This window comes from Grampus griseus (genome assembly GCF_964374135.1).
Source record: "Grampus griseus genome assembly, chromosome: 10".
Classification (NCBI taxonomy): domain Eukaryota; kingdom Metazoa; phylum Chordata; class Mammalia; order Artiodactyla; family Delphinidae; genus Grampus; species Grampus griseus.
Window position 1 is genome coordinate 3709786 of NC_139004.1, and position 24005 is coordinate 3733790.

The 24005-nt window shown below is 44.3% G+C and overlaps 1 protein-coding gene across 1 annotated transcript in view; it reads left to right on the forward strand.

Annotated features, from left to right (window-relative positions):
* FARS2 (phenylalanyl-tRNA synthetase 2, mitochondrial) overlaps positions 1 to 24005 on the forward strand; it is a gene marked incomplete at its 5' end in the record, with an annotated part of 313564 nt that overhangs the window by 115181 nt on the left and 174378 nt on the right. The window contains one exon of the mRNA XM_082664360.1: positions 22331 to 22491. Coding sequence (XP_082520486.1) covers positions 22331 to 22491 — 161 coding nt within the window. The remainder of the gene's footprint in view (positions 1 to 22330; positions 22492 to 24005) is intronic.

The following is a 24005-nucleotide window of genomic DNA, read 5'->3' on the forward strand; positions in this document are numbered from 1 at the left end:
AAGCACAAGTAATCTGCCAACCATCTAGTTAAAACAAGTTGTGTGAATTATAATGAAATTCTTTCCAACCAAGTACATTTTTAATGGAAGGAAATGTACTTCAGAGGAACGTTAAAAATACACAAGTCTGGATCGTCTCAGAGGTGTGGGTAGCCTTGCCTTGCATAGTTAGTTACTCTGTAATAGTATGGGGGAATTACCTAGTTCAGTCCAGTATTTAGAAAGAGTTATCAGCATTTAAAAGTCTAAACGTCTATGAAAATCTATTCTAAATGTCCAAAAGTTATTCAGTATGAATTTAAGATTCAGACATTCAGAGTATTCACCCTGCAATTGGCTGAAACTCTCCTGGCTGAAACACAAGGTAATCATGCTTTCAGTTTGCAAAATAACTATGTATTGCTATGAGCAGCTCTGCCTGGTAAAGAGTATTTTCTCTAAAATTGATGCCAACTGTAAACTCTTTCCAAATGTTTCGATACAATCTTACACTGACATCCCTATATGTACAGTCAGGAGATTCAAACTGTACATCATTAATCCTCCCCCAAAGCCTCCTTAAAATTCATGAGAATTTTGCCAATAGGAATTCCTCGTGGAATGAGGTCCCGTGTGGAAAGAAAACCTTGGGTCCTATCCTCAGACAGTGACCTTGACTGGTATCGCCACTTCACGAGGATAGTTATGGCCAGTATTTAGAAAAAGTGCGAAAATCCTGATTCAGCGTTTGGTTTTGGCTGTGTGTTTTCCACATTGACAATTTTATGCCTTTAACCATATTTTACACGTGCTACATCTTACATTTAATGTATAGTTCATTATGTCATTTTACAATAAAATAGTAGCAGGAAATATTTTAAAGTGGGTTCGTATTTAGTAATTTAGAGTAATATTAATTACATTTGCCACAGTACTGAATTTCAAGGTACAGGTTCTTAGATCTGTACTTTAGTCTTCTGTCAGTTATTAGTCAGGCTAATTAAGCATGATCTGCCGTCACTGAAGAACAACCTCGAAATCCCCGTAATTCAGCACAGCCAGAGTCTACTTCTTGCTCTTGTCGGGCCCGACCCCTCTGTCTGGTAGCTCGGCATGACCGACCCCTCCCAGCCTGTGACTGCCATCCCCATGCTGGCTCTAGGGTCAGGGGGGAGGCACATGGAGGTGGCACACCTCCTCTTAAATGCCTCACCCCCGAGGGGACATGAGCCACTCCCACACGTTTCTTGGCTAGAACTGGGCACGTGGCCCCATGGGTCTGTGACCAGAGGGGCAGCGTGAGAAGGGTTTGTTGAGTGGTGTATTCCTGGCCATGCCGTCTTGAAAGGAGTTGACAGCAGTGATAACAAACAGCTAGATTTTCAGTTGTACGGGTTTCCTCTAATGTGAAATGGATTTTAATGACAGATTCTATTTGATTAACGTGAACAGTTGACCACACGAGTAGAGTGGTGCAGTGGAAAACTCCAGGGACCCAGGCGTGTGGTTACGGTGCTGGTTCTGCATTAGGTAGTTGTGTACATTTGTATTTGCCATTTAAATTATTTCACCTCTTTTCTCTTTACACATAAAATAACTAGATCATACTATGATCCCTTTTAACTTCAAAATTTGAATTTCTTTATTCTACTCACGGTATGCCACAGGTCAATATTTTCATAAGTAGGCTCTGCATTGAAATAGATTGCGTATGTATGAATATGTCCTATAAAAGGATTGAGTATGTTTGCAGTCTGTCTTTGCATCCTTTTTTGTTAACCAAGAATATAAAATGTTCACCCAGGAACCCAGAATTTTTTTTTTTAATTGGGGTATAGTTGTTTTACAATGTTGTGTTAGTTTCTACTGTACAACAAAGTGGAGTTCCCTGTGCTATACAGCAGGTTCTCAATAGTTATCTATTTTATACATATTAGTGTATATATGTCAATCCCAATCTCCCCATTCATCCCACCCCCTTTTCCCCCGTTGGTGTCCATATGTGTGTTCCCTACATCTGTGTCTGCATTTCTGCCTTGCAAACCAGTTCATCTGTACCATTTTTCTAGATTCCACGTATATGCATTAATATATGATATTTGTTTTTCTCTTTCTGACTTACTTCACTCTGTATGACAGACTCCAGGTCCATCCACGTCTCTACAGTGACCCAATTTCGTTCCTTTTCATGGCTGAGTAATATTCCATTGTGTATATATACCACATCTTCTTTATCCATTCATCTGTTGATGGACATTTAGTTTGCTTCCATGATCTGGCTATTGTAAATAGTGCTGCAGTGAACATTGGGGTGCATGTATCTATTTGAATTATGGTTTTCTCTGGGTATATGCCCAGTAGTGGGATTGCTGGGTCATATGGTAGTTCTATTTGTAGTTTTTTAAGGAACCTCCATACTGTTCTCCATAGTGACTGTATCAATTTACATTCCCACCAACAGTGCAAGAGAGTTCCTTTTTCTCCACACCCTCTCCAGTATTTATTGTTTGTAGATATTTTGATGATGGCCGGTGTGAGCTGATACCTCATAGTTTTGGAAGTCCTAGCCACGGCAATCAGAGAATAAAAAGAAATAAAAGGAATACAAATTGGAAAAGAAGAAGTAAAACTGTCATTGTTTGCAGATGACATGATACTATACATAGAAAATCCTAAAGATGCCACCAGAAAACTACTAGAGCTAATCAATGCATTTGGTAAAGTTACAGGATATAAAATTAATGCATGGAAATCTCTTGCATTCCTATACACTAATAACAAAAGATCAGAAAGAGAAATTAAGGAAACAATCCCATTCACCATTGCAACAAAAAGAATAAAATACCTAGGAATAAACCTACCTAAGGAGGTAAAAGACCAGTATGCAGAAAACTATAAGACACTGATGAAAGAAATCAAAGATGACACAAACAGATGGAGAGATATACCATGTTCTTGGACTGGAAGAATCAATATTGTGAAAATGACTCTACTACCCAAAGCAATCTACAGATTCAATGCAATCCCTATCAAATTACCAATGGCATTTTTCACAGAACTAGAACAAAAAATTTCACAATTTGTATGGAAATACAAAGGACCCCGAATAGCCAAAGCAATCTTGAGAAAGAAAAACAGAGCTGGAGGAATCAGACTCGCTGACTTCAGACTATACTACAAAGCTACAGTAATCAAGACAATATGGTGCTGGCACAAAAACGGAAATATAGATCAATGGAACAGGATAGAAAGCCCAGAGATAAACTCATGCACCTATGGTCAACTAAGCTATGACCAAGGAGGCAAGGTTATACAATGGAGAAAAGACAGTCTCTTTAATAAGTGGTGTTGGGAAAACTGGACAGCTACATGTACAAGAATGAAATTAGAACACTCCCTAACACTGTACACAAAAATAAACTCAAAATGGATGAAAAACCTAAATGTAAGACCAGACACTATAAAACTCTTACAGGAAAACATAGGAAGAACACTCTATGACATAAATCACAGCAAGATGTTTTTTGACCCACCTTCTAGAGTAATGAAAACAGAAACAAAAATAAACAAATGAGACCTAATGAAACTTAAAAGCTTTTCCACAGCAAAGGAAGCCATAAACAAGACAAAAAGACAACAGCTCATGCAGTTCAATATCAAAAAAACAAACAACCCAGTCCAAAAATGGGCAGAAGACCCAAATAGACATTTCTCCAAAGCAGACATACAGATGGCCAAGAGGCACATGAAAAGCTGCTCAACATCACTTATTATTAGAGAAATGCAAATCAGAACCCAGAATTTAAGCATACAACTCTGATTTCATTGGTGCCTGTGCTACTCTGAATCATTTTAATTCAACGAAGATTTAATTCTCTGCTACTATGTACAAGCGTTTTGCAGGGTGCTTGGGGTATGGAAGAGAGTAAATCTGGTAGGCTTTTGCTCTGGAGGAACTAGTATTCTAGTGTTGGAGACAGACGTGTAGGTCGATGAATTCCGTGTTTGGACGGTGGCTAGCCCAAGCAGTGAATGGAATATGAGTCTGTACTTGGCATAGCTTGGGAGGTAGGAAGGGCTGTCTGAGCCGAATCTCAAAAGATGAATATGAGTAAGTTTGGAAAAAAGAACAAAGGCAGGAAAGAGCATGATATATGGGGAAATGCATCAACCATCTTGTTGGTGCTGGAGCTGCACTGTCCAACATGGTAGCCCCTGGCCACGTGTAGCTGTTGTGCACATGGAATGCAGTTCAGACAGAGATTTGTTTAAGTGTGAAATATATACCAGGTTTCAAATACCTAGTTCAAAAAAAGAATGTAACCAGTCTCATTAATACTTTTAAAAACTATTGATTACTTGGTGAAATGAATATTTTAGATATATTCGATTAAGTATATTAATATAATTAATTTCACCTGTTCCCCCCCTTTTTCAGTGTGGCTTCTAGAAAATTTGAAACTACCTGTATGGCCTGTGTTATATTTCTGTTGGATGAGGCTGTCCTAGGGCATAACTTGTGAAGGAAGATGTGGCAGGAGTTGCTGATGCGGAGGGGCAGAATCAGGGATGTGGAGTCCTGGGTACTGCTCTGTAATCACCTTCACCTTTAACTATTGATATTTAAACCGGAGAACTTTCCAGAGCAGAGTCACGGTCGTGTGTGCATTTTAGTTAGCTCTGCGCCATGTGGATGGTACCGTGCTGGCTCTAGAATGAAGCTGGGATACTAGCCAGATGGCCGTTGCTATATCCAGGGGGCCAGTATGAGGTTGCCTAAGGGCAGAGGCAGTAACAATGGAGGTCGGAGTTGGAGTTTTGGAACAAGGAGTCAGGGGTGCCTCTCGGGTTTCTTTCGTGGGTGACTGGTGGGGCATTTGTGTCACGGACTGAGGCTTTCAGCTTTGGAGAAGTAGGCTCTGCGTCGGTGGGGAGAACAGTGAGTTCAGGTTTGGAAATGTTGATATCACTTGGTTGTGGCACATTGGAAGGTGTTTGGGTGGATGAATCTGAGGCTGTGGCAAGGGGTCGGGGCTGGAGAGAGAAGCTTGGGAGCGGTCAGGTGATAAAAGAATGGGATTCTGTGTAACTACCTAGGGGAACACAGCGGGGAGGACGGGAGGCAGAGTGGTTGCCTGATGAACACCAACACTGAAGGATGGGCCCGAGTGTGGGCCCCTGAATAGGCTGCTGCCTTGACCTTGGACTTCCCAGCTTCCAGACTTGTGAGAAATGAATTTTTATTGTTTATGAACCACCTAGTTTGCGGTACTTTGTTACAGCGCCTGAACCGACTGAGACGTCGGCCCTAGGAGGCCGCTTTTGGCAGGTGGGGCTCTTGTCAGTGTTTGCGAAGGCAACCCTGATAGAACGGTGTCGTAGAAGCCAGAGTGCTGTTAAACCGGATCGTGCTGAGGAGTCAGCAGGGGCTGAGGATTGGAAACGGTGAGTGTAGACTGCCCTTTCAAGAAGCTTGTCCAGAAGGGGAGACGTAAAATATGCTAGAAGCAGCACACGGAACATTTTCAAGGGAGAGCTTTAAACATGCACATTGGTTGAAGGAGGTGGACACTGCTGGTGAAGCCTGGACGTGGAAGTTAATCCATCTCTCCTGTACCCAAGGCCCCATAAGGAGGTGTGTCTAACAGAGGAGCTGCTCTGTATTCCAAGTATCCTTTTTTTCCTACTATAGGACTCTCTGAGCCCAGTCCCCTATGTAGTTTTTTTTTCCCTATGTAATTTTTTTAAAAAATGAAATAAAGTAAGGGTCCCGTTGTGTTATCAAATTCAGTTGTCTGGCTGTTGACACCACCACAGTGTTTATTCCACTGCGTCTCGCTGGGTGGATCTCAGTGTGGTCTTAATGTTGAGCTACGTCGAGAGAGTGGATGATTGGTCTCTTCATAGTTTTCTTGTGTTGCTTTGAACAAGCAAGTGAGATTAGAAGAGCTAATTCAAGCTCAGAAGCTGTAGGTGACCCTAGGTGGCTTTCTTAAAATTCAATTTTGCTTCCTGTCAAATAGCGTGACCAAGATTGAGGTCTTCCTGCCAAATAGTCCTGGCCAGTTACCCACAATGCCAGGCTGTTGGCAGTTTTCGGGGGTGGCGGGTGGACGACAGTTCCTCCTGACCAAAGACAGAGGTGCTCCGGGGCCCTGCTGCCCACAAGCATAAGCAGAACCTGAGGGTCGTAAAGTTAGTTCAGAGAGGGAGCATCGTGCTGCATTGGTGGTGGTGGTGGGTTTTTTTAAGAATGCTTTTATTCAGGTTTGTTAAGTCTGAGTGCAGGCACGTCAGAAGAGGCTGTAGTGGCCACTGGTACCAGATAGTCACACTTCCCGTCTTGGTTGTGGCTCCTGCTTGGAACACCCACATCCAGTTCAAAGCTGCCCCATTAGAAAAGTAATTATGTCTCTTGCTTTCTTAGATCAAGCTTGCATAGTTACTTCTCTGTATTTGGCAGGGTGTGAAGGACGTGAGCAGTTCTGTCCCTGTCCTTGAAGAGCACATCTTATGCAGATGTAGAGGACGGATGTGTGGACATGGGGGGAAGGGGAGGGTGGGATGAACTGGGAGGTTAGGTTTGACATAAATACACTACCATGTGTAAAATTGATAGCTAGTGGGAACCTGCGGTATAGCCCAGGGAGTTCAGCTCGGTGCTCTGTGACGATCAAGATGGGTGGGATCGGGGGGTGGGTGGGAGGGAGGTCCAAGAGGAAGGGGATAGATGTATACGTATAGCTGATTCACTTCATCGCACAGCAGAAACTAACACAACATTGTAAAGCAATTATACTCCAATAAAAATTTTTTTAAGTTATTGTTAAGAAAACTTTTAAGCATTCTACAGAGTCTAGAGAATAATATAGTACTCTGTTCAAAATGCCAGCTCATGAAATAAGACATCACAGATGGGACTGACGCCCCTGGCGGCAGTGTGTGAACTTGCTGTTTGTCCGCCTTCCTGCCAGCATTTTTCATTGTCAGACTGCAGTGTTTGCCAGTTTGATGAGTGAAAAATGATGAAGCCATATTTCTCAAATTACCTCGAGTTCCTGAGAATAGATAACACATGGAAGATAAGTTTGCAAAGAAATAGAGCCCCCAAACGAAATAAAATATTGATTAAAAATTCATGATAGGGATTCCCTGGTGGCGCAATGGTAGAGAGTCCGCCTGCCAATGCAGGGGACACGGGTTTGATCCCTGGTCCGGGAAGATCCCACGTGTCGCGGAGCAAGTAAACCCATGCGCCACAACTACTGAGCCTGCGCTCTAGAGCCCGCGAGCCATAACTACTGAGCCCGTGTGCCACAACTACTGAATCCTGCATGCCTAGAGCCCGTGCTCCGCAACAAGAGAAGCCACAGCAGTGAGAAGCCACGCACTGCAATGAAGAGTAGCCCCCGCTCGCCACAACTAGAGAAAGCCCGCGCGCAGCAACGAAGACCCAACGCAGCCAAAGATAAATAAATAAATAAAATAAATTTATTTTAAAAAATTCATGATAGATTTATCAAAACTAAAAATGAGAAAATATTGACAGATATGTATGTTAATGAATCAGAATATATTGAGCCTCCTGATGGGTTTGGATTGGTCCCTGAATGATGGATTTGGCTGCTTCCCTCCAAGGGAGGCAAGGGAGGCTTTTTCTTTTTTTGCGGTATGCGGGCCCCTCACCGCCGTGGCCTCTCCCGTTGCGGAGCACAGGCTCCGGACGCACAGGCTCAGCGGCCATGGCTCACGGGCCCAGCCGCTCCGCGGCATATGGGATCCTCCCGGACCAGGGCACGAACCCGTGTCCCCTGCATCGGCAGGCGGACTCTCAACCACTGCGCCACCAGGGAAGCCCTAGGCTTACTTTTGACAGATGCTATTTAGCAGCAAGAGTGATGGCCATGTACCTGCTTCTTTCCTGATAAAATTACACCAAAGACAAGCTCGGGTTCTTAAAAGCCTTTTTTGTTTTAAAAAAAAAAAAAAAAAAACATACTTTTAGGAGTTCTTAGAAATCCTTTCTTTCCCTTTGTAATTTTTTTTTTTTTTTTTGCCATGCCTCGTGGCATGCAGGATCTTAGTTCCCTGACTAGGGTTTCTTGTTCCCTAACCTCTCTGGGTCACCTGTTTTAGTGCTGACTTCCTTAGACATTCAAGGGTTGTTTTTCCTTATGTTTTAGCCAAATTCTTGTTTACTGAACCTTTGCACAGTGCAGGAACACCATTTTCTTAATAACAATTTGTAAGTGGTAGGCTCTCTATAAATCTCTTCCAGTTTATATGAAATGTTTATACTGAGTTAGCAGAATTATTTTTATAGGACAAGGAAAAGTGGCATTGATCCTCAGTTTGGTACCAGTTAGAGGTTATGCAGATCCCTTTGTCATGTCAGAATGCTAGGGCTGATTAATCATCAGGACAGGCCCAGCCGTGCAGAGCTAACAGAGGACCCCCTGAAATCCCAGTGGCTTAATCCATTGAAAGTGTATCAGTCAGAGAGAGCCACAGTGATAACATCACGGTTCCCATAGCAGAGGACGGGAGAGCTGGAGGGTCTCCAAGGGGGCTGGGGGGGGAGGTGTCTCGCTTTTGCCTGCTTCGGTTCCATTGGCTGGAGCACGGTCACATGACCGCCTGGCTCTGCTGGGAGGGTCCAGGAAGATGAGAATGACGCAGGGATTGGTTTTCACATGGCATTTCCCCCACACAGAGATCCTTCTTATGGCCTAGATGTGGCTTGACAGAGTTTATTGATGAAAGACACAATCTGTGTCATGGTTCCGACTACCAATTTGGTCTGTCTGATGAATACATGATGTTATAGACATTTCGTGTGCTTAGACCCGTGGGATTGTGTTTTTAGCTTTGCCAACTGATACCTTATTTTTATCCAGCTCTATTCCTATGTCCGTTTAAGTTCCCCTCCATCTGTTTTATCTCTTAGGTTCCATAGCCAAAATGTTAAAAATGCCTCGGATTCCTTGGGAAGAAGAATGGAGAAATTGGTCATGTTAAATTCCCATTCTTCTGTTTCCTTGTTCTATTCCCCGTCATTTCTATTCAGTTTAATATTAAACGCTACTTTCTTTGGGGTCAGGAGTAAAATATTTAAATATTTCAGATATTTACGTGTTACCTAGAGGCATAAGGAGGCAAGAGCAGGGGTGGTGGGTTGGGAAGCACAAAGGAAGAGAACTGAACGAGGCCGTTTGGTAGCGGGCGAGGAGAGGAAGGATAAGCAAACCATTTATAACACTGAAGTCACTGAGCTGGACTCAGTAGATGTAAACTTCTAAAATTGTTTTGTTTTTCACACCACTGCCTCCAGCAAGTTCTGTCTAATCGTTCTTCCTCATCCAGAGTGAGATTTCAAGCAGTTCCATGGCTTTCCTGGTCACTGTCAAGTGCAGTCCAGGCTAATGGCAAAGCTTCCATCTTCCATCCAACTGACGGCTTTCCCCCCCCCTCAGCTCAGAGTAGGGCACAGGGGTGGAAGCTGGAAGGGTGGTGATGGGGGAGGGAGAGCAAGGGGAAAGAGGGCTGGGCACGGAGGGGCGGAGGAGGCGACAGCCAGGGAGGGGCCTCTGTCGCTGCGGAGCTGGGATCTGGCAGTGTGACCAGTGTCCAGATGCTGGCTTTTTTCTCAGGGGCTGCTTGGCGGATCCCTTAGCGATTCACCACTATGGAGCCTGAAGGCTTCAGGAATGGGTGACGTCCTACCCGGCTGATGGCTGGGTCTCTGTATTCAGTGGTGTATTTATAGGCTCATGCTGCTGAGGTCAGCTCATGCACTCCAGGACCTGGGGGTGGGGTGCTTTTCGAGCTTGAGGGCCCACGTGGGCTACAGGAAACTCACAATTCGGTTGTCCAGCACAGACCTGTTTTCCTGCTCAGGACCACAGCCGTTTCCATTCAGTGTTCAGCCTTTAGAGTTTTTCAGGTGTGGGTGAGGGGTAGTCTCTAGGTCCCCCAGACCCAAGGAGACACTTGCCAAGTTCTCTAGGTGGTTCCCTAACCCCTGCCCCACTTCCTTGATGGGGAGGGTCACTCCCCATTTCCCCTGGAAGGGAGGAAGAGGCAGCGGTAACAGGACGTAACTCTCCCAGGAGCTCATGTCTGCAATAACACAGTGAAATCTCAGCTTCCCTAACAGCATGGAGGCGGCAGAGGGGTGGTGAGCAAACTCATCCCACTGTCCCATGGCACGTCCACCATCCACCTCTCTTAGCCTTTGGGACCTCTGCCAACAGCGGGAATATTCCATTTAACATTCTCCTGAAGCAACAAGAGTACCTCCGCGAACATGAGAGGATTTGCTGGCCTCTGACGTGAGCTACCTGCTCGCAGTACAGGGTCCAGGGGAGCGTGATCTTTGCTGCTTTCTGGGTTTGCGTCTCCACAGACCTGGGTGGTGACCGTCACGAGCACCTGCAGAGCCCTTCCTTTGCTCTAGGCCTCTTTTGGGTAATAACTAATAACTCACAGGAGCTTCACGAAGGCTCCACGAGGGGGTTCTGTTGACTGTCCCAACTTTACAGACAGAGAAGTGGAGTCAGAGAGACAGTAAATAAGTAACTGGCCCAGGGGCGCCCGGCTGGTGAGTGGGGCAGCAGGACGGGGCTGGGTGCAGAGTCAGTGCTCCCAACCTGTCTGTTCTTTAGATTAACGGCGGTGATTAGGGAAAAACTTCCACAGGGTCCCATTCTGCTCTGAGGAAGACGCAGCCCCTGTCCGTCTGCAGCGGCTCTCTGAGATCTCCAAGCTCTACCGAAGGCCAGGGGCTGCGTTGGGTAGGGAGGGGCGCATCACCAGGCCCTTGTGGAACACGGAAGGGCCGGCTTCCTTCCTCTCTTGGGCACTCACTCCTGGGGAGTTTCCTAGAAACGGAACACCTGGCCTCTACTCACTGAGAGATTCTTCTCTACCCAGCTTCCACATTCTTCCCAGCAAGCAGAACCCTCTTGCTAAAGAACTGTCTTGCCTATTTGCACACAGGCTGCCCTGACCCAGAAAATGAGTCTATTTCCTGCCCGTCCCTTCCTCTCCATCAGGTTCTGAGAGCCCAGAAATGTCCAGAAAAAGGAAGGGGACAGGGCAAGAGCAGATTCCCCAGGGGAGCTCAGATTTATATTGGGAGAAAAGGCATGAAGATTTCTTCATTCAGGGATCCAATCAATACTATTTATCAAGTTTAAAAGTTCCCCTTTATTCATGGTGCATCTTGGTATAGAAGTAATAGTTGGATGTGACCTGGGTAGGTTAATGGGAAAGGGGTAAAGAGAGAGAGGGGAGAGAAGTGAGGGCGTAGGGCACTGGCATCCCCCTGCCTGGTGAGTGTCGAGGGGCCTCACTTGACCTGTCAGAACTGTAGACAGCCCAGTTAGGAAGGATTTACCAGACTGCCACGATGGGGAGGCAGGATTTCGCCCTCCACAAATGTACAGAGCTGCACTTGCTTTTTCTTTTTTCTTTTTTTTTTTTTTGAATTGCAAATTTGGGGGATAATAGGAGGTTCATTTGCAGCTATAAGAACAGAGAGATTCTGTGTACCCTTTATCCTGTTTCCCCCAGTGGTAACATTTTGCCAAACTGTAGTCCAGCTACACCAGGTTATTGGCGGTGACACAATCTATTGATCTTACGCACATTTCCCAGTTTGACTTGGATTCATTTGTTTGTGTATTTAGTTCTATACAGTTTTATCATGTGTAGATTCACCTATTCACCACCAAAGGCAAGATACAAAATAACTCCATTGCCACAAGGACCCTTCACATTACCCTTTTATAATCATATTCGCCCTCACCCGGACCTGCTGTCCCTGACCCTTAGCAGTCACCAGTCTGTTCTCCATTTATAAAATTCTGTTATTTAAAATGTTATAGCAATGGAATCATATAGTCTATACCCTTTTTGGGGATTGGTATTTTCCACTGGGCATAACTCTCTGTAGATTCATGAAAGGTGCTTCCTCTGTCCCTACAAAGCCCATTTCTTTGTGTTGTGTGGGTCAGTGTTCCGTGGCGTGGATGTCCCACTATTTGTGTAGCCGTTCACCCATGGGAGGACATCTGGTACCCTTGCTTTCGACCTCTTGGGTCATAGGCAGATTGGCCTTTCAGTGGTTGTTTTGCTGTATCTCCTTTTTTTTGGGGGTGGTGGTGGATGGAACCATATCCGTAGACTAAAAGCTTCTGGAATGATGTATATTATCATATGTTGATAGAAAAAAAAGCCATTCCGTGTGTTCTTAATACTATTAGGGGATTATTATTGCTATATTCGAATGATTATTACATCCCTGGCTTTCGTACAGTGGGGAGCCGATAGGTGACGTCGTGTAATGTTAGCGCCGTGTGCACAGTCCCTTAGAGGCAAACAAGCAGTATCCCTTTAGGGTTGTGTTCGGTCCTGAGCCGTACTTGTTCAGGTTTGTTGTAAGTAGTGCCCACAGCTGAGCGGGTCAGGCCCTGGACAGTTCCAAGGTGGACATTGGCCCCGGGCCTCCAATCAAGCCCTGATTACTTTGGCTTCGTGCGAGAGAGAACACTGTGGGGTGCCAATGAGGGGACAGAGGATGGGGTTACGGTTTGAAAATAAGAAGGGAAGCGTGACTCAAACAGCTTTGCCAAGAAAGTTTTGGTTAACTTGTCCTTAAGATATTTGGGAATAGACCGGATCAAGCTGTTTGGCTTTTGCTCAGAAATCTTCTTTTGCGTTTTGATAAATAACTTGGCTTCGGGACTTCCCTGGCGGTCCAGTGGTTAGGACTTGGCGCTCTCACTGAGGGCCCGGGTTCGATCCCTGGTCAGGGAACTAAGATCCCGCAAACCACACGGCGCAGCTGAGAGGTCCTAAAGGCTACTGAACTGGGTTCAGGCTAACGTTAAAGGCTGATTTTCCTCTGCATGTAGATAGTCGCTAGATAGATGGTCTAAAACAGTAAAGACCATAAACATGTAACTCTGAATTTTAGACTATTGGAGCAAGCTGAGGACGAAAATAGAAGTCTGTGTAAGATACTCCTATTGACTTGTTTTCTGTTTGGAAAGGTCAGAGAACATGTCCACAGCGGTAAAACAACCCAATTAATATCTGTCTACGCAATAGCAGCCAGGGATAATCTCATGCAACTTTTCGTGTATTGACAGGTGGGATTGATGCTCCAGGCGGACAGGTGCAGCACAGAAGGCAGATGTTGGGCAGCGGGCTTTATCCAGCAGTTTCTACCAGCTCTCAGTGGAGGCAAAGTGTTGCTTCTCAGCTGCTTTTCCTCTGAGGGTGGGATACTGCTTGACTATTAGTTTGTTTTAAATGTCATCTTTTAATTATATTTTGGATAATGATGAAGAGAGAAGCACCTCGTTTGGGAGAGCACATCCTAAAAGGCTCGGCAGCTCCTTTATCTGCTGCCGAAAACAACTCCCACTAGGAAAGAGGGTTTCATTAATTGTCATTACTCGGGAATTGTGGAATTAGAACAGCTCACGTTTCTTTTATCATTCATATATTTAAGTGACAGTGGCATTACTTACTCTAAATTAAATTCCTTGCATGGTTAAAATATTATAACAGTGTGACAAGAAATAGAGCACTATTAACTTTTATTTTGGAGTCATTTTTCTAACAGATACGAAGGCACACTTTTTCAGACTACGAGGCGAGACGCATTATTCCTTGGTTCTGTAACAGAAAGGAATAGATAAGTACATCCAACTTAATACTTCAGGAGTTTTAGGGATGGGTTAATGTGTTTATAAGTCACCTAAGCGGTTTTCATGTCCTCCACACTAAGAAGGAAGAGAGCATTCTTCCACAGTGCTTCCCCTGGCAGCCAGGGGCTGGGCCGCGTTACTCTCTCCAGTTGGAGCTGGCCCTATACCTCTGTGTTTCATGGTCAGTGGCACCTGTGGGCAGGACTGTGTTGGCCGCCATTCAAAGGCCTGTCCCCAAGGCCACATCGTTCTTGTCATTTGGGCTCCGGGGGTTACACTTTCCATTTCTGCTCCTTTCTTCCTGAAAGACCTCTCAGTCCTAGTTCACTTTTTGCTGTGGCCCAGTTTTGATAACTCTTGTTAATAAGAAACCTTAACGATACATTTGAAGTAGGTAAAAGCGTATCCCGACACTAATAATTCCGTATAGGGTTTGCCAAGTATTCCTCAAATACCTGTTACGGTCGTGGTCACCTTATGAAAATTGGTGTACGAAGAATCCCCATTTAGTTGAAAGTGTTTATAATTAATGAACATGTTAGTGCACTTACAATGTGATTTGGTTAAAAAAAAAAGTCTCACATACAAATTTTGGGAATATATTGTTACCTGCAGTGCTGTATGCAACTCAGGCAGTTAAAAACAAAATACAACAAACAATCAAACAAAAGCAACTGCTCTCTCAAAAATGGACAATGTCCAAAGCTAGTAAACCGTTAGGAAGGCCAGCTTTTGCTTGCTGCAGACCTTTATTTGCAATGTGCTGCACAATAGTACTTAATTCTCCTGAGTTCTAGGACCTCAGATTGAAATGTGAGGGAAAGGGGTAAAGGATAAAACTACTATATTTTGGCGGCCAGTCAAAAGGAGGTATACGAAGAGGGAGATGAGTCTCGGTTGATTATACTCAAGTCAATATATTTATTTATTTTTTAATATTTAGTTAGTTAGTTGCGGCACGTGAACTCTTAGTTGCAGCATGTGGGATCTAGTTCCCTGTCAGCCCAGGACCAGGGATCGAACCCGGGCCCCCTCCATTGGGAGCGCGGAGTCTTAGCCACTGGACCGCCAGGGAAGTCCCAAGTCAATATGTTTAGTTTTTAACTCTTAATAAGTGCTAAGCAAGGCATGACCATTGCCTTTACATTTTCAAAAGGTTCTGAATTACCCTGTACTATTGTCAACTTGGTCACCTCAACTCCATTTCATGTTTCTGCCTCCATATGTTTGCTTTTATTTTTCCCCCTTGTTGGAAGGATACAGATTTTTAGGACATAGATCCCTAAGGGAAACTGGAGACATTATAAGGAGAATTCTGACTGGATAAGACCACTGGGGATTGTTTCACGTACTGTTGATTAGTATATGCATCAGAAATTGCTGTCTCCTTTATTAAGAAAACCAAAGTCTAGGACCCAGAAAGGAAAGAGGAATGTTCCAAAGGGAGTGTTTTAAGATGGGCGTTAAAGGTTTTATTAGAGAATGTTGATTAGGATGCAGCCCAGCTCAGAACGTAGGAAGGACCACGGTTTTCAAGGCTTGTAGAATCCGATCACAGTCTGTTCCGTTCCATGGAAAGGTTCTTTTCAAAGAGGTCCGCCTTGGATCGCGTGAAGGACTTATTGGCAGAAGCGTGTGGCACCAAGGATGTATAAACTAGAGAAGTTTCAGGTGGGAGGTTGCTCTCAGGGCACAGCTCAGAAAGTCAGTCATCCCGTGACAAGTCTCTGAGGAAACAGTTCAAGGATTGTAGCTGGAAAGCAGGGGATCAAGTACTAAGTCCACGGTGGGAAGAGAAGAAATCAGAATTCATGTAGCTACGCTGGCCTCTCTAGGCCTGCCTGTGGCTGTGCAGTGTCATGCTGGGATACTTGGGCCTTTTGTCCCTGAGTGGCTGTCGTTGTAACTAACGGTCAAGGGCAACAGAGGCGTTTGTCCGACACTGATGCTAAACGCTGGCCCCAAGCTCCCTCTGCAGCTCTGTGTGTGTATCGGTCAGGTGCAGGGTGAAAGGCACGCTTGGAGACATGAAACCCCACCTTCAGAGAAGCCTACTGATATATTTAAACAGCTGTGTATGCAAATCATTTTACTAGCTTTCATGGAATAACGACAAAGTCCATCAGGAAACTGGCAATAACAAAGCAGAAAGTACACAGACATAAGTGGAACTTTCTGGTGTTTTGAAATACTTTGAACAGAGCCTCCTCTCTAAGCTAATGTTTGAACATGAATCTGGGGGAACATTCACTGGATATATACTTGAAGTGAAAAAGACAACAACAACATAGGTTTGAGTCCCAGTGTCTGTGTGATCTTGCTTAAATGGTATTTACTTTTGAAACATCGCTAATAATACCAGTCTGACATCCCCCACAGGATCATGGTGAGGATCAAAATCAAGGTAATATAGGTGAAGTGCTTTGTAATTGGTTAAGTTCTATAAAATATGAATGTTAATTACTAGGTTGTTTCAGTGTTTCTTTTCACAGTTATTTTGGGAAAGTGTCAGTTCATTGAGCCAAAGAATTCCTAGAAATCAGCCCCTATTAACAGGGAAGTACTTAATATAATAAAAAATTTGTTCCAATATGTAATAGTTTAAAATTTTAATTTGACCTTTGGCTTTGCAACAAAACCGTCTATGAGAGGGAACCTCAGGGTGCAGGGTTCGGTCACTGGGGAAGAAAATAAGCTGGAAGGAAGGAAGCTTGGAGCAGAAGCAGCTCAGATCCTAGGCCCCGGGAGCTGCCGCCCCGCATGAAAGAAGCTCGGTGACAGTGACGGAGGCAGGGTGAGGGGACAGAACATTCAGTTTTCCTGTCATTCCTTTCTTTTCTGTTCCAATTCTCTCCTTTCTGAGATGTCTTTTCCGAAATGGTATCTCTCATGTCACCTCATGATGGATACACTCTCTGACAGATAAAAGATTAAAGATAGTTACTGCCTGTGTTGAAAACTTCATTTTAAGTATGAGATTCTTCCTAATACAACCCATGTAAATGCAGCCAATAAACAAAAAAGTGGAAAAATCTCAAAACCTTGCCTTCCTGCCATTCACTCATTTCCTCACAATGCCTGAGCCCTCCAGATGTGTCAGAGATGGAAACCTCAGGAGGGCCTGAGCCCTCCAGATGTGTCAGAGATGGAAACCAGCCCAGGTCCTGAGCCCGTGGATCAGATGCTACCGGCAGAGTCTGACAGTAAACAGTAAACAAAATAAATATGAAAAGTTGTGGGGTCTAAGAGGTGATATTCTCTGAAGAAAACAGAGCAGAGTAAGGGGATTAGTGGCTGAAAATCTTTCTAAGAAGGTCAGCCTACCTATAAAACCAAAATAATGTGAGATAAGAGTCCAGAGATGGGAAAGTTTAAAAACAAGAAGAGGAGAAGGAGGAGGGAAAACCTGAGTGCCTCCCATCCGGAATATTCTGTTTGACTGAGGTGCTTCTTTACAGTCAGTTTTATGCTCCAGAGTCTAGTTTACTGGAACCCTCCAGTACTGGAATGTAGAAAAAACTACTGCCTTAAAACCCTGTCAGCCCAGGAGCACCCGGCAACAAATTACAGCTGAGGATTGCCAAAGACCTGAAAATTAGACCTGTCTGGGATGACAATACCTTTAAGTGTCTAGTTATTTATGGCTCTCTTTCTTCTGTAGAGAAGTGGGAGTGCCGTATAAAAGTATGTGCAAGAGGATAAAGTAAGTAGTTCAGATAATCAGGACAAAGAGGATGTAAGGATAAGAAAATAAAACTGGGACAAGAGTCACGCAGCGAAACGTACCGCTGTAGAGGTGACCTTGGAAGGATGGCTCTAAGCGTCCACGGGGCCAAAGTAAGGAGTAGATTAGGATCAGTTACGTAAGTCGTGATATCCTTAAGCTGAAAACAATCCAGTTGTTCACGAGAAGGAAGCTTTTCCTGTTCCCATTTTCTTAGATCTGAGACCAGCTTATTTCATGAAGACTCGCAGGAAGACTGAGCGACCTAGTGACCGGCATTCTTGACAAGAAGTTCCTGGCACCTTACGAATATAATAGGCCGGTAGCTCAGTGCAGGGGGTGCAATTCAGAAGAAGCAGATCTAGATGGGACCAAAACAAAGTGTTTCAAAAACAAAACCTGGTACAGCTCAGCGAATAGACGCCCTTTCTTACAGCCCTTCCTGGTAATAGATTGTCACAAGCAGGCTTTTCAGTAAGAATGATTGTGAGAATCAAAGGTTGTGGGCAGCGGCAGGAAGCTGGAGGCCAGCTGTTCCCTGCTCCTCGTGGAGGTCTAGTCCTTGAGCTTCGACACACGAGCTGGTTGGGATTTCAGGTGCTGATGGGATGGCCCCTTGCTGGCCTGCGCCTGGCGTCCTCTCAGGCCTGTCCTTACTGACAGCCACGTGGGACTGAGGCCCCGAGTCACACACACCATGTGGATTATTGTATATTTGTGATCTTCCTAAATTCATGTATTTGTTTCCTGTCAGATGCGTTCCCGAGGAATTTTTATGTAAACAGTCATGCCATCTACAAATAAAGACAGTGTTACTCTTTCCTTTCCAATCTATTAAGCTGTTTTTATTTCTTCTTTACCTTTTTTTTCCACTAGCTGGGAACTCAGACAGAAATAGAAATAGCAAGAGTAGACATCCTTCTTTTCAACCCGACCCTGAGGGCAAAGCAACCAGCCTTTCACCATTGAGTATACTATTAGCTGTTGGTTTTTTTATTGTGTCTTTTATTAGATTGAAGAAGTCCCCTGTGTTCCTCATTGGCTGAGAGTTTTTATTATGAATGGATGTTGAATTTTGCCAGTTGCTTTTTCTGCATCTATTGAGATGATCATGTTTTCTTTTTTAAGCAGCTTATTAAATGAATTACACTGATTGGTTCTCATATGCTGAGCTAACGTTGCATTCCTGGGATAAATCCAGTCGTGATACAATGTCCTTTTGTGTATCGCCGGGTTCCATTTGTTAATGTTCTGTTATAGTTTTTTGTTTTTCTGTGTTCATGCTGCACATGGAATCCTCCTGAATCTGCCTCACTCACCTGCCTGCCGCGAGGCTAGGATGACGGGGTTCACCTGGGACTGTCCGTTGGAGTACCTCGCGTGGCCTCTGCGTGTGACTGCTGCTTAGAGCTCGGCGGCTGGGTTCTAAGAGAGGGTGTTCTGCAGGGAGATTCCTGGGAGGGAGTGTCTGGAGAGCGGGCATTCCAAGCCACCAGGCACTAGCTGGGTGGCTTTCTCTAACGTAACCTTGGAAGTCACGTAGCATCACTTCCCTCACACCCTGTGGGTTGAAGCAGTCACAGCCCACTGGGATTCAAGGGGAGGATATGCAGGAGCTTGTGGTCGTTTTCTGAAACCCCACGGATAATGACACTGATTTTCCAGGCTTGGAAATGTATTGGCTCTCATAGAAATACAGAGGTCAGTTCAGCTTGTAATCCATGTTCGCTAGTCACGTGATTTTCTTGAAGGTCTGGCACCAGTGTGTCAGGGGAGGAGTGCTTTGTTCTTATAACTTCTCAAAAATAAACAAGAGAAACTACTGTGTTTTATCTAGCCATGAACATTTTTATCTGGAATATTTCTCCTCACACTTGATAGAAAAGGCACGTGGTATAAAGTCCCCCCGTCTTCCTCCACTTGCGCAGTTCTCCCCCCCACCCCCACCCCCCGAAACAGACAGACAGCTGCTGCTTTCCTTTTATAACCATGACATCCCATAATGGTACTAGTTTTCAAACAACTTTAAAACATGTTTCTGAAACGTCTTTTCAAATAAAAAAATAATAAAGAGAGGTGGAATATTAATGTTGCTTTGTGAGTTAGACTTTTTCCTTAATTATTAACGCTTTTAGATTTTATTATGAAATTTTTAGATAAAACCTACCATCTAGAGCCCAGTATCTGTAATTGAAAGAGCAGTAGATTCAGGGTATTTGAGTTTATTTCACATCCAGCAATTTTTAGTGTCTTAGCTTTTGCTCCTTCCATCCGTTACCCTCCCTTTCTTCCCCATCTTCTCAAACTTTCCTAAAGCAAAACAAGAATAACACAGAAGCCCGAGAAGTAGGCAAGAAAAAGAGCAGCAATCTCATTTTTCAAATGGGTGAAAAATATGATATGACGACATTCACAGAAAAGGAGAAAAAACGATCCTCAAGCAAATGAAAAGCTTACTTAAGATAAACACCAGATAAAAATGCGCTGTTACCGTCTTTTACTTATCAGATTTTGTTTTTATTTTTTTACGTTACAACCCTCATGTACACCTGTATTAAATAGTAGTGGCATAGTACATGCTCATTTTATCATAGACATTTTTCATAACTTCTTATAGTCTGTCACTTGATCAACATTTATTTGTATAATTGTGATTTTTAATGACTACACTAAACTGTACTATAACTTTAAGGCATTCCCTAATTTGGAGCATTTAGGTTGTTTTCATGTTCTTGCTGTAATAAGTTATACAGCTTTGAATATCTTCCTTCATTTATCTTCTTGCTTCTGTTGAATTATTTCCTTAGGATAAATTCCTAATGGAATCAGAAGGATAAAGAGTTTGAGCGTTGTTACGGACCTTTGTATGTGCTGCTGCATTTTCCAAATTGTTACCAGGATAAATAGTGTGACCAGCAGTCACCGAGGGCACTGGGACCACGCAGTGCTCGGCGTGCGGAACCACACCACCAGGCCTGGGCAGTGCCGCTTAAAGAGAAAATTATTCTTTTAGGACACAAAAGCAGTGTGTCACACTCCTATTCATTTTTACATTTTTCATTGCAGCCTTCTCTATGGTTTTCAGGCATCAGTATGACTTACTCGAAAGAGGGTGCCTCACCCTTAGCTGCTCTTCTAGGCAGCCGGCCAGGGGTCAGGGGCTGTGCTCCCTCCTTCGTGACCCCGCTGTCTGTGTTAAGCCCCCTTTCCCCGCTGCCTCGCATGAGAGGGCATCTTACTCAGGACACAGGTGGCTCTGCACTTGCCCGGCCACGTGCTTTTCTCCCTGCGTGTCTTCCCTCCTGCTACTGCCGCATTCTCTCTCTCTGTACCTTTTCCTTTTGAGATCTCACTTTGAATATTTTTATCCATTCATCTTTTAAACAGATCATCCAGCGAGGCTCACACTTCTTCGTGGCTGCCGTTGTTGTAGTTTATCCTTGGGGTTTCATTTGTAAGTGGCAGTGGCGCCAGCCCCTGGCCAGAGGCAGGTCCTCTCTGCCGTGTCTCTCCTGCCTGAAGCTTGCCCGGCCGGTGAAGACGTTCCTTCAGTCTGGAACTTGCCTGCATCTTTCTCTGCATTTGGAGCAGCGTTAGTTTTTCGTGTTGGGTAACAGATAACCTCATACTTAGTGGCTGAACCAGCACGCACTTGTTGTGTCACGACCGCCGTGCGTCAGGAGTCCGGTGCACAGGGCCTGGTCCCCCGCCCAGCGTCTCAACAGGTTGAAATCAGGGTGTCACCAGGCCACGTTCTCCTCTGGAGCTCAGGGTCCTGTCTTCCCTCATTCGGGCTGTCAGGAGAATCCATTTCCTCACGATCGCGGGAGTGAGCTTCCTATCTTCTTGCTGCCGCCAGGGCCTCCCTTGGCTCCCGGAGGCCTCCCTCCAGGTCTGGCCACACCTGGGCCTCCTCTCTTCACATCAGCTCAGCTCTCCTAAGCCAGCAGGAGACTCTCTGGAGTTTGCTAAGATGGACTTGCGTAAAGTAACCTAATCCCAGCAGTGAAACCCTAGGGATTGGGGAGCGGTCCCTAAGGGGTCCCCTCACAGGGCGTGTGCGTGGGGGTGGGCATCCTGAGCCATCTCAGCGCCCCCAGCGTCCTGCTCACCCCTCAGAGTCCAGTCGAAATGACACTGTCTCGTGAGCTCTTCCCTGTGCTGGGCGTTGCTCCCTTGCCCCCTTCGCACAGCAGTTTGTGTCTTCCGTCTCACTCTGCTTCACGTGAACGAACCCGAGACTTCATGTGTTGCCATAGGTCTGAACTACACGCTCACCCTCGGAGGGGCTGGTGCCGCGTGTGCATGTCACCTTGGCAGGCTTGCTCCTTGTGTGTTACTGGGGCAGCTTTTACTAAGAGTCAGAGTGTGTTCTAGTAAACTGAGGGTTCTTGGAGGCTGGACACACACTTCCTGAATATCAGTGGTCCACTGTGGCATGTTTTGAACAAACCTGCCCATCTCGTAAGCCACCTGGGGACAGAGCCTGTGTTTTCTCTCCTCTCTGTAACCTGAACACAGAGGCTGAATGTTGGAAAAAGGGGGAGCGCAGATTACAGGAAAGTATCTCAGAGGCAGGAACCAGGGCTTAGCCAGCCTGGGATTTAAGCAGAAATGAAAGACAGTATTAGAGAAGTTCGACTCCAGAGTGCCTCGGGGAGGGGAGCGAGGGATGTGGGGAGCACGAAAACTGTGAGATGGGGGTCCCCTTGGGTGTCTCCGCGGCCCCTCCCCCCCCAGCACCCTTCCGGTCGGCACTCACCACGGCCTTATCTGGGTGGGTGTCAGGAGTGGGATGGACCTGTGGACCCTCGTGCTCTTTTTGTTTTTTTTAAACTTTTTATTTTATATTGGAGTATTGCCCTTGTGCTTTTTTAACCTGTTGTCTTGTCTTTTTTCTTCTTTGTAGCTGGTGCTGAAGATCAGATCGGTTGGGCCTTTGGCCTTGGGCTGGAGCGGCTGGCCATGGTCCTCTACGACATCCCCGACATCCGCCTCTTCTGGAGTGAGGATGAGCGCTTCCTGAAGCAGTTCTGCGTGCAGGACATCAACCAGAAGGTGAAGTTCCAGGTAACTGACATGAAAGAATCAAGTAGATGATAATTGAGGGGGTTACGTGCCTGAAAATAAAATCATTGTATTTAAAGATAGTGTGACTTTGAAAAGAGGTTTTAAATAGAGATTCATAAACACACAGGAGATCATACACCTCCTGAAATTGTATGCTGAAAAAAGAGGATTTATCAAGCCTGTTAGTCTAAGCAGAGAACAAATTTTGGGCTTTATTAATGACTATTTTATCATGAAATATCCATCTTTATCACTGATGATACTTTCACAGTTCAGTTTTTTTTGATGCTAATCTAGACACATTGGCTTTCCTGTGGTTAGTGTTTGCAATGTATATTTTTTTCATCATTTTATTTTCACTTTCTGTCTTTATATTAAAAACGTGTCTCTTGTAAACAGTTGGGTCTTTTTGTAAACCCATATTTAATTGGAGTGTTGAATATATCTTACACTTAACATAATTACATGGGATGTTCTTGGGTTTAGTTTTATTATCTTAGTTCTTACTCATTTTCTCTTTCTGTTCTTTATTTCTTTATTTGGAAATTGAGGTTTTGTGGGTGTGTTTCGGATTTATATTTTATTACCCTATTGCTATTTAGTTTCACCATTTTTTGTATTATTTTTAAGTGGTTATTCTAGATTACAATATGTATAATTAATTCATCACACTTTACCATGAGTAACTATTACAACTTCATGAAACATTTAACAACCTTACAATAGTGTAATTCTATTTACTCTGCCTTTTTTTGTATTGTTATTGTCATATTTTATTTCTTTGTGTATTATAATCCCATAATACGTTGCTCTATTTGCTTCAAATAGCCAATTGTCCTTTAAAGAAATTGAAAACTATATTATTTTATATTTTCCTTGATATTTGCCCCACTGATCACCATTGCTTTCTGCCTATCATGATTTTTCTCTGTGTTCATTTTCTTCAAGTCTGAAGAACTTCGTTTACCATTTCTCGTAGTGCAGCATGAATTTTCCCAGCTTTTGTTTGGAAATGCCTTTGTTTCACCTTTATTTTTTAGGACTATTTTCCATGAATATAGATGCCTAGGTTGCCAATGTTTGTGCATGTTTTTTTTTTTTCTTTTTTTTTCTCTTAGCTCTTTAAACATGTCATTTCATTGCCGCTATCTTTTCACTCTGGTTTTTAGCAGGTTGACCTGTGTATGACTTTTCTGTCTGTTATCTTGCTCGGGGTTTCGCTGTCTTAAATTAGTGATTTTCAACCCTCTTTGAAAATTCTCATTTGGTATCCCTTCCAACAATTCTCCTCCTTTCTTTCTCTGCTTTTCAGGTGGCAACTGCATGTATATCCGGCCATTTGCACGTATGCCATAGAACTCTGATGCCAAGGGTTTGACTTCTTTAATTTTTTCACTCTGTGCTTCATTTTGGATAGTTTTTCTTGTCTTAGCTCTGGGTTTACGCATCTTCTCTGTTGTGTCAGTTAACCATTAAGCCCCTCCAATGAGTTAATCGTTCCAGATATTGTAGCT